The sequence below is a fragment of the Sinocyclocheilus grahami genome, unplaced genomic scaffold, assembly GCF_001515645.1.
Source record: "Sinocyclocheilus grahami isolate Dianchi unplaced genomic scaffold, SAMN03320097.WGS_v1.1 scaffold105.1, whole genome shotgun sequence".
Lineage (NCBI taxonomy): Eukaryota > Metazoa > Chordata > Actinopteri > Cypriniformes > Cyprinidae > Sinocyclocheilus > Sinocyclocheilus grahami.
The window spans coordinates 833,976-845,580 of record NW_015505284.1 but is presented as its reverse complement, the minus strand read 5'-3'; the positions used below and the strand labels follow the sequence as shown (position 1 = coordinate 845,580).

Here is an 11,605-nt window from a genome sequence, read left to right as displayed (position 1 = left end):
GTTACATTTCCGACGAGTGCTTGCGGTGTTCGGCCAATCACAATCCAATCAGAGCAGACTGCGCTTGTCGGAAGGAGGGACTTTGTAGAAAATGACGCGTTTGAGAGAGGCGGGGCATAGAGGACCTACAATAATGTACAGTATTTGAAAAATTGTGTTTTTTAACATTAAAGCATGTCAACATATTCTGTTACACCAAATACACAAAATAATGATCTTTAAAAAAGCATCATATGACCCCTTTAAAAGTTGGTAATTTTTGTGATCTTTTGAAAGATGCGAAACTCTTAAACTCTTCACTTTGAGTCATTTTGTATTGGGGCGTGTTCAGGAAATGGAAAGAGGCTTGTGGTTAAGGATCTTGGCTGGTTGAAGGTTTGATCTAAGAGGCAGCCCAGGATCAAAAGAGCTACTGAATTTGTTCTAGTTTTAGCACCATTTAACCCTTAAGCCACTTAAGACCCTGTTTTCTCCTGGGTCAACTTTTCCTTTGTCCTCTGCAGCAACAAATATTGTGAGTAGGGAGGGAATCCTTCAAATCTGCTGCTAGTGCATAACTTCCTCAACACAGCTTTGACCTCGTTAAATTGGAAGTTAATGGGAACATTATGGATCTTTACCCCATGAGGGTCTCACACACTTCACCTTAAGACTGAGAGTTAAGCTGACGCCAATCCTGCTGAGAAACCCAAAGGCATTTTACAGGATTTACCACGGATTGTCTTAGTCTTAGACAAAGTCTAATTTACTTAGCCATTAAGTACTCATAAGTTAGGCTGAGTTGAACATAAATCTGGCTGTGATTTGTTATTGAGTTTGGCTTAACGTTCAGAGCACTGCATTTAAAACTTCATGAAAAACACTGCTATTTCGCTGATGGATCGGCACGCAGCTTGATTTCATTCTCCGCTTTGGCACAAGTGCCAGTGCAAAAGAACTCCCTCCAACAGCAATGCAGTATTTTATTCTCATGCAACAGTCCAATTTAGTGCTTTTCTTCACCTTCACATTTACTATAAACTCTTAAACATTGACTGCTCTGTTTAGTGTGATTAGTCAGTCACAATAGCTCAAGTAAATGAGCTGTAATCATAACAAAGAAATACTTTAATTGCAGGTGCTGTGAATAAACTATAATCTTGTGCTGTGGGATTTCCCAGGGATTGTCATTACGTACTTTGGCAACATCTAATTATTCTTTAGTATGCACTATTTTCGGTCACCTAGTTGTGGGCCAGAAATGACAGTTTGTTCATGAATTGGCAAATAAATGACATCAGCTTTTCCTGGAGTATATTTGGCTGCTGGAATTTCCTTGCGTTTTATGAGTCTGATTGCTGACTTGAGCTGGCAGGGCTTGATTTAGGCTTCCCTGTATAAAACCACAACCTTAAAGTCACAATTTGCAAAGCAAAAATCAAGACTCCTTGTGTTCTGTCTAGGTGTTTCTGAGTACGTGTCTAATCTGTGTGTGATGGACCTGACCCAACCAGTGTTATTATAGTAAACACAGACTTGCTAGTCAGCTAGTCCTTCAGACAACGCACCAGATTAAAAAAAATATGTAGTTTTGCTCATCTCCTGAAGTGATATGCGGTAAACTTGCAGCTTGAAACACTGCAGCTTGATGAAGTAGCTGAGGAATTTGGGGTTGGTGCAAACCTGCAGGGGAGTGAAGTTCAAAGGTCAAGGTGTTTCCAGATGGGAATGAGATGTTGCAAAATTAAATTCCAGTCTGAGGTTAAAGATCATGAGATGGGAACATCTGTCCAATATCAAACAGAGGACATGTAGGATCTGTTCAGTTGTCTCTCTCTTACATTGATTAGTGGAAAAATGTTTGTAACGTTAGTTATGTAAGTGTTTGAACTTGCTATTACAAGATATAGAATGAATTTGCATTTTAATTCAGCCCATCTGTCGTTTATTTTTTTATTTAATGTTTTTTTTAATACATTGGTCTGAGTAGACAAATAGACTGTATGCATGATCATGTCCACATTTAGCCTCATGCTGTGGCCACACTAGACTTTCTGAGATCGAAAAATTATGGACACTGTCGTGATAATACAGCAAACTCTGCAAAGTCAAAAAACTCTACTCTGCTTTACTACTATCCTGCAGATTTATGCCCAGTTTAAGCCTATATTCCCAGACTAAAATGTATGTTTTAGCTGTCTTAACTGGAAGCAACTTGCACTGACATATCTTAAAATATGTCAGTGCGATTGATTTGTATCAAGATACACACCAGTAATGTTTTTTTCTAAAGCACATAAAAAAAATTAAAAAGTAAAGTATTTAAAGTATTTTCTTCCGCCTTAGAATCTGTATGAATTGAAGTCAGTGAAAAAGAAACTGTAGTGTGTCTTCAGTGGCCACTGCAACTTCCATTACAGTGCAGTGTATGGAAATTGGGAGAAAATTAAGCACATTAAAAAAAAAGCAAAATAAATTTAGAATAAGTGTTGCAGGAGAGGATATTAATAGTTATAACTAGGGGTATTTAAAGCTACTGGAACTCATTGCTAAAATTGTTATTTTATATACTAATATAGTAGTATATATAATATGGTAAAATGTTATTTTTGCAGTTGACTTTTTTTTTTGACAATTTGTTGATGTGAACATGCCTTTATTCTAAAGGCAGGACATTCTTTAATTTTTATTAAATTGCTAATTTAATCTGTGAATCAGTAATATAGTGTATTATAGGTTTTACATCATTGTAGGGCTGACTCGATTCGTCGATTTTTATTCGACTATTCGATTTTTAAAAATCCTCAACTTCATTTTGCTTGTGTCGACTAACCGGCAAAATACCGGAAGTGGCACATTTCACAGACGAGAATGTATAAAACACATTATTAGTCTGTTTTCCAAGGCTGCATGATATATTAAACCCATTTAAAACCCATAATTAAGCATAATTGTGAATTCACAAACGCTACGATTTAATTAAATAATTACATGCGATGCAGTTCTTATACAGTATATGCAAAAACGTTGCATTCGAATTTTAGGTGTGCGTTAAGGAGGCAGCCTTATCAGCGGCGCACAAGATGCGATGACGATGTAAGTGTCGTTACATTATAATGTTTTTGTTAGCCTATCCAGTTGAAGCCACTAGATGCGGCGCTGCTGCGTTGTTCATTAAAAATATAGCGGAAAAAGAGAATATCAAAGCGGAGAAGATCTTGTTTACATCAAAACCAAAACAAGCCGTTCACACACAATGCATATTTCACGCATTTTCTAGACGGACATCTATTACTGTTGCACTCGCGTCTCGCACAAAAGACCTGCATGTTTAGAAAGCCATGTAAAATGAATGCAAGTTTAACTTTGAAAAAACATATATCGAGAATTTATGGCGGGTTTTTTCCCCATCCCACTGCATTTCATGTTTTTAAATGAAAAATGTACTCTGTGTGATTGGCTTTCCGCCTTTTGTATTAAACTATGCATACATACATGATGCTGTTTTGTTTATAGTTGTTTAAGCAACTTAATTATAATTGGTTTATAAACATTATATTTTTTCGCAGATAGTCATGTTATCTTATGCTTTGAATGATGCGCCCTCTTGTGGCCTCAGGAGAGATGCCAAAAGCTTTTCTTCACCCTAACTGAAATTATGCATTTTAAATGAGAATATAATTAGAATTTTGATCATATTTAAGTACAAAATTCGAATTTAGTTTTTCAGCCATTTTGACAGCCCTAGTGTGGAGCGTCTCAAACTCCATCTCTGCATGTTGTTGTGAGTTTGGGTTTATTATAACGTCCATCTGGGAACGCAACATGCGCCATTTCATCAGATTTGTAAGGTAAATCATTTATAAATCTATGCAAACACAGGAGAATACATCGCGGTTTCAAAATAAAAGCTCAAACCCTCACTCTGAGTTTACACGTTTTGATGTCCACGTATTCATTTAATTACAGTGGCTATAGCATTTCTGTCCTAAAGAAATGGCCAAATACTAAAGATTAAGTGAACATTTGAATGATATGATGCTTGGTCAATATTAAACAAGGATTAGATCGCACAGTAATGTGTAAAAATAATCGTCAGGTCGTTGGTGCCCCCTGCAGGCCTTTGTTGTAATGCGTAATGTACATTAGCTCTGTTGTTTATAATACATTATGTATTTTAACAATTTTGTTCAATAAAACCATATGATTTCTTCCTTTTGATACTTTATTTGAACTAATTATTATTGCCTCATTGCTATTATATATGTATTTTAAGTAATTTTAAAGGCTATTGTTCACTTACATCTATTTTTGTTACCACAAAAAAAAATATTATAATTATAGGACACTATGAAATCTGTTTTATTTCCAAATTCAGTTTTTTCATTTTCATTTGACTATACTCTGTTTTAATGTTTAAATAAAATTGTATTAATCAAAAAGCCTGTCTAATTAATTGAGTTTTACAGTTTTATCTTTACCAAATTCTGTTTTCTGTTATTTTATGGATTCCATTTTAATGGTTCCATTAAATTTGAATAATCAAAAGCATCTCCAATTAATTGATTTTATTAAAAAAAGTTTTTTTTTTTTTCAGAAATACTGCACATTTACATTTTTCTCCAAAATAAATTCTGGTAAATAATATTTCTAGTAAATACTCCTTTTAAAAAGTGTTTTTTGATTATGTTATTATTAGTAGACTAGAACACGTGGATATGTTGTCATTCTTACACTTTAATACTGAACTTTGATTTCAGTGATTTGGACTATGAGATGGATACTTGCTTCTTGCACTTTGTTACACTTTACGTTTTTACTTTTGTATTTCATTTTGGTTTAATGAAATATAGTTTAATAAAATATTCTTAAGTAAAATTGTTGATTTTTTTTGGTGGGAAATTAATAGTTTAGATCATTGGTCTCAAACTCAATTCCTGGAGGGCCACAGCTCTGCACAGTTTTGCTCCAACCCTAATCAAACACACCTGATCCAGCTAATCATGGTCTTCAGGATCACTAGAAACTTCTAAGCAGGTGTGTTTTGGAGCTGGTTGGAGCTAAACTCTACAGAGCTGTGGCCCTCCAGGAATTGAGTTTGAGACCACTGGTTTAGATTAATCGATAAATTAGTCGATAGATTAATCGAAATAAAATAGTAATTAGTGGCAGCCCTACATCATTGCATTCTAAAATCTGTCAACATATTTTTTCGCTATTTTGTAACGCAAGTACTGAAGTTCGTTACTGACAAGCTTCATATATGCATCACATTAGTGTATGTATTTTTGACCAGAATTATCCATTTACCTCAGACAATGAATTTTTCTGTGTGCAGGCATTTAATCAAACTGGTCTGCGGTCTCTCTCTCTGACGGACAGTGTGAATCATGGCTCTTCCGTTTAAGAAAGATCTGGAGAAGTATAAGGAGATCGATGAGGATGAGATTCTGAACAAGCTGTCAGAGGAGGAACTCAAGCAACTGGAGAGTGCTCTAGAGGAGATCGACCCCGAGGTGAGACACACAGGCACCTTTCGTCACACTTTCAAATTAGCAATTGTAAACTCATGAATGTCTCTTTGCTTTTTTATGATGTCTGCATCATATAGCAGCTGATGGAGATACACAAGATCACACTGCGTTTGTTCACCCAAAAATGAAAATTCTGTATGACTTTCTTTGTTCTGTGAAACATAAAAGAAAATATTTTTAAGAATGTTGGTAACCAGTTTTGGGGACCGTTGACATTGTGTGGACAGGCTAAGACTTTACATTTTTGGGTCAACTGTACCTTTAAGCAAATGCAAATTAAAAGTGTGGAGAATCAGTCCTAAAGATGAAAATTTAATAATTTGTAATTAATAATAAGTTGTACGCAGTGCAAAAAAAGACTTTGAAAAACCAGAAACTATCACCTTTTTTCCTGGTAATTCCACTCATAAGTGATGATGTAATTCACAATGTTGTCATTGTGATAATGGGTGTGGTCATATGTAATTTTGAACTACAACTATAAAGTAAATTCACTTGTTTATCAAACTGTTGAAAATGGCCATTTCTAAATCTGCCTTGAGTTTCTGTTATGACCTCTCATAAACAACTCTGTCTCTGTTTGTTTATGAGTAAACAGGGCTCAAGTTTGCTTCCAAACACAAGAGCTTCCTCTTAAGCAAACATATCTCAGCAATTTTTCCTATTAAACAAAAATGTAGTAAACAACACAATTTTGCCATGCAGTATTCAGGTTCAGATCTTACCAAGCAAATGCAAATAATAGTTCTTATTTACTTAAAAAGTAAGCAATTAATCGGGTGTAACTTGGCATGAAATGATAAGATATAAAAGTTTAATAGTATAACTGGTACCACATCTGTTCTGAATCCTTTTTCCAGAATGCTTTGCTGCCAGCCGGACTCAGGCAGAAGGACCAGACCACAAAAGGAGCCACCGGTCCTTTTAACCGCGATAAACTGCTACAGTATCTGGAGAAGGAGGCTATGGACTATAAAGACAGAGATGATTTCGTCACCTTCACCGGAGAGAAAAAAGGTACAAGGATGAAATGTTTGATATTTGATACCACAGTAGACATTAACAGAAACACCATTAAAAAATCTCAGCTCTCATTCTGATAGGATTGAATGGGAGGAGACATAATGGTCCAGGTATTGAAGATTAGCTACATTAACTGTTTAGTAAAATTTCTTAGAATAAATCAATAGGAATGTTAATAGTACGGCACAGTTTAGAAGAATCATTTTGATTGAAGATCTAGATTTTAAAACTATACTGTACTTAAGTATAGTAAATACAATACTGTAATTCACACAAATATGTAAAAACATGTCACTTACTCATCCCCATGTTATTTCAGACACTTATGACTTCATTTCCTTCCAGGAGCAAGAAAGATGTTTAGTAGAGTAGTTATAGTAGGTGGTTGTTAAATAAACAATTGGCCTTGGAGCTGCCTTAAAATGAAGCAGACTTCATTTTAAAATGTCATGCTCTTCTTATTTTGTGGAGATTCCAATCTCTGCAGCTCTACCATTGGAGAAAGAGCAACTGTCAACTTGGATCAGATGTGCCTTGATAACCAGTCACATAATAGCCTTTGAAGTCATTGAATTGCCGGCAGAGTTGTATGTCAGTTGATCGCCGTTTGTTTATACCATAGAAATGAATGAGACATGCCGTACACTGAATCCTTCCTGCCTGACGCAAAATTGTCATTGATTTCTCTTATAAAACAATTTTTTTTTTGTTCAGTGTAAACCTCAAATATAGATGAATCCGAAATGAATGTTTAATGGCAAACATGTTGAAGATTAGCCAACATGTTGTCAGTTCATTGTGATAAGTTGTTTCCTCACAAAAGCGGTTTATACAGCGTGAAGCCTCTTCTCCTTTGACATCCATTAAAAAAACGTTTTGCTTCGTTTTGCTAACCTCCTGGACGCTCGTTAAGACACGTTTATGGTTCTTTACGTCCTCTTGGGGGTTGAACATATACGTCATTGTACTTTTTTGCTTATATGGAAAAGAACAAGGCATGCAGGTTTGCTGAGTAAATAAATGCAAGAATTTTCCTTTTTTGGGTGATCCGTTCCTGTTATGTTGGTTAGTTTATCAGCATTGACTGCATCCAAACTTGCATGTTCTCTGAGGTTTCTTGTTTTGAATAAGTACCTACTTTGCAAACTTTGTTCCACATGGTATGAAGGTGTCACTTACGTCGCTTCACTTACACTCACAACTCCTCTCCTGTGGCCCCTCATGGGATAGTAATGAGTACATTGGATGCACACTTTAGAATCTCACAAGAAGTACACTGTAAAAAAAAATCTGTGACTTTTACGGTAAAATACCAGCAGCTGTGGTTGCCAGAACTTCACCGTAAAAAATATGGTAGCAACATTTTAGGTTTTACAGACTTAACTTAAATTCACAATAAAATACCGTATTTCATTAACTGATGTAATGTTAATAAACCAACATATTGAAGTACTAATATCTGTTTTGATCCATTGTAATGCACTGATAACCACCAAAATCTGGTGGTGATGAGAAAGTCACATGATGAACCAAAGCTCATCACAAACAGCTTTTCTACGAGCTGAGGAGGGCAATATTTATATATAGAAGGTGCACAGTAGGGCTGTGCAATATATCGAAATTAACGAAATATCGCAAATGTACATATCGCAATATGCATATCGCTACAGCTTGCAATATTTGGGGCCATGAACAAAAGACAAAGAGAAAATCACTCACTGCTCTTACCTAAATAACTTTTGTAGCTTAAATAAGAATCAGTGCATATTGAATTCAAAGAGTAAATACTAAGCAGTGTTTTATTATTCCTTTTTATTATTCAGTTCCTAAACTCATATTAAAATTAAATTTTTATGTAATGCTCGAGTAAAAAACAAACCGTTCACTTTCAGAAGTTGTTGTAGGGGTGCTTTCTTATTAGAATCAGAATGAGCTTTATTCACCACTTAAGTGTGCGCAAACACAAGGAATTTGTTGTGGTTTTACAGGAACTCTTGGTACATACAAATTACCATCTATAACTATCTTGTGTCATACAAGTTCACAGAACTGACTCAGCAACAGTTGAGTAAAACTGTTTCATCTGAGCATGTGGCACTTATCGTATCGCATATCGCATTTTTCTTCAATATCGCACAGCCCTAGGTGCCGTTGTTAAAAAAGCTGTTTTTTTTTAATGGGGGAAGAAATAAAAAAAAATAAAAATCATGACCAAAAATGTTTAACAAATATGTTTTACATAGATTAAAGGGGTCATATGATGCGATTTCAATTTTTCCTTTCTCTTTGGAGTGTTACAAGCTCTTGGTGCATAAAGGAGATCTGTAAAGTTGCAAAGACTAAAGTCTCAAATCCAAAGAGATATTCTTTATAAAAGTTAAGAGTTAACCACGCCTACCTAAAACGGCTCGTTCTAACACGTCCTCACTTATCTACCTCACTATGTGTGAAGATTTGCATAACGCCGCCCAAATGTTCACGCAAAAATAAAGAAGGTGTAACTTTTATTCTCGCTGTAGTATTGCTGCCGCCATGTCGTGAAGACGCTGTGTGCTTCGTTGTGAAAGCGAAACTACTTTGTTTGGTCTTCCAAAAGAGGACGATATCCGCTTCGTCATGCCTAGAACTGATCTGTGCTGGTCGCTGAGGGAATACATCAGCTTAGTGCTGTGGATCGCCGGATCGGCTTTCACCGTGGATGAAGCGGAGTCCAGTTCGGGGTCGTCACATGTGGTTGCCGCTCCTTCGTCGAATCCGCCGGGCGCGCCGTTCTCGACCACGCCGCCTCTGCTCACTCTAGCCCGGCCTCAGCTCACGCTAAGCCACGGCTTTCGCTCACGCTAGGCCACCGTGTTTTTCGTTGTGAAAGCACAACTACTTTGTTTGGTCTTCCAAAAGAGGACACGACTACAAATCAGTGATTAAGTTGTATTTACAACACTGTTCCAGAACATTTTAACCCAAATATCCAGATGTGTGCAGCACATTTGATGGAGGACTGTTTACTGATCCTGGGAGAGTAGACTACAATGCCGGCAGTTCTGACTCACAGTAAGTACGTTTGCATTTAAAGGATTTGCCACTGATGATTCAAACGCGAGTTTAGGGCAGTGTAGAGTAGCACTTGTTGTTTGTCATTTCTTCGATCACAAATGCAGACAGGGTTTTATGTTTACGCGGCACAATTCAACGCGTAAAAAGACAGTATAAGTCATTATAATCAGTAATTATGACCCCACTGGATGCAACAAATGCCTCGTTTGTAATGGGTTTTAATGTTTTTGTCTCGTCGCTCCGGCCGGACACGGCATCAACAGTATGGTGAGGGGCGTAACATTTCCGTCACATGCTTGAGGTATTCAGCCAATGACAACACACTGGATAGCTGGCCAATCACAGCACACCTCACTTTTCAGACCGATGAGCTTTGTAAAAATCTACGCGTTTCAAAAAGGCGGGGCATAGAGGAGAAACAATAATGTACAGTATGTGGAAAATAATGTGGTTTTTTAACTTTAAACCGCATAAACACATTTCATTACACCAAATACACAAAATAATGTTCTTTTTAGCAGCATCATATGATCCCTTTAAACCATAATGTACACAAATGATAAGAAAAAACTAAGAAGAAATGTTATTTCAACAAAAATAACAAAATATGAAGTGTCATGCAGGGAATTCTGGGAGTGTCAATTTATGGTTTTTCACTGTAAATTATACAATGACTTTTTCTTTTTCACTTCCAAAAATCGTATTTTACTGTAAAATTACATTAAATGTAATTACATTTATTCACCGAATATAGTATGGAAACTTACTGTTAACCAGTTAACAGGTTTTTACTATAGCATTTTTACAGTCTTTTACTGTTAAAATCACAATAATTTTTTACAGTGTAGGTACTTTTTTCCCTACAGTTAATGTGAATTCGGACATACTACTCTTTTCACATACTGTTTTTCATCTACTATATATTAGGGAAGTAAAGATTCAGCCATTGAGGGGATTAAGCATGCAAGGGAGTGGTGTATCTGATGGTGTTGGTAGAATCTGGGTGCTGTGGTTTTGCAGAAGTGTTCAGAGCTTTTGTCATAATTGTCCCTCACTGCTCAAGCTGTGTGTGAGCCTTCCATGTTCTCTTGCTGTGTGTGAGTGAGAGTGCTGTATCAGCTCCTGTAGTGATTTAGACACTGCTGTCTCTGCAGGTATGATTAATTAATACCATCTGTTCTTACATAACCATACACATACTGCGGCTCGGATACTCCATATCTGTGTGTGTGTGTGTGTGTGTGTGTGATTGCCTGTGTGTGTGTTGGCTCAGCATGCGAGTGTCCCACCCAGTATATACTGTACACACTGATTTTTATCTATACTGAAGTTGCTGAGGAACACATGCTGATACACAGCATCATGATGCAGATAGTGTTTGGAGGAACAGGATCTTTAATCATGAAGGATATTATACTGTCTGATGGTAATGCTGAAAGTTTAGCTCTGTATGTGTATATAATCGCGGCATCATCTGATAAAATCAACATGCATATACTAGTGGTCCAATGGATCACAAATCTCACGGTTCAGATCACATTATGGTTTTTGACCCATGGATCCGTTCATTTTTCGGATCAGCAAGAAAAGAAAAATATTTAAAGCGAAGTACTATTTTGATACCACAGCAAATACTACTAGATTAACTAAGGAAGTTTAAACATGATTAAAGAGACAAGAGAACAGCCAGTAAAAATAAGAACAAATACACAAATTACAAGCAGATACATGCAACAGAATATGTTACAAATAAAATAAGGTTGGTAGTATTCAAATACAGAAATGTAATAATTAGGGAAAATAACACTGAAGAGTGTTCACTGTATAAATTAAATATAGATTTTTATCACAGCTGTTTTGTCGTTTGATGATCATTAATGACAGCAGCAGTATTTATAGGCCGCTGTCCCTTTAAGACCTGATGCACGGATCCGATATAATGATACACATCACATCCGATTTCTTTCTCAGCAGTTTTCATTCACTTGAGATATAACTGACTGCGTTTACCTGAA

The 11,605-nt window shown here is 36.3% G+C and overlaps 1 protein-coding gene across 1 annotated transcript in view; it reads left to right on the top strand.

Moving 5' to 3' along the window:
- Positions 1-11,605, top strand: part of LOC107588545 (tropomodulin-3-like) — a 43,299-nt gene that overhangs the window by 8,434 nt on the left and 23,260 nt on the right. Inside the window, exons 2-3 of the mRNA XM_016276680.1 lie at positions 5,318-5,495; positions 6,374-6,530. Coding sequence (XP_016132166.1) covers positions 5,370-5,495; positions 6,374-6,530 — 283 coding nt within the window. The 5' untranslated portion in view covers positions 5,318-5,369. The remainder of the gene's footprint in view (positions 1-5,317; positions 5,496-6,373; positions 6,531-11,605) is intronic.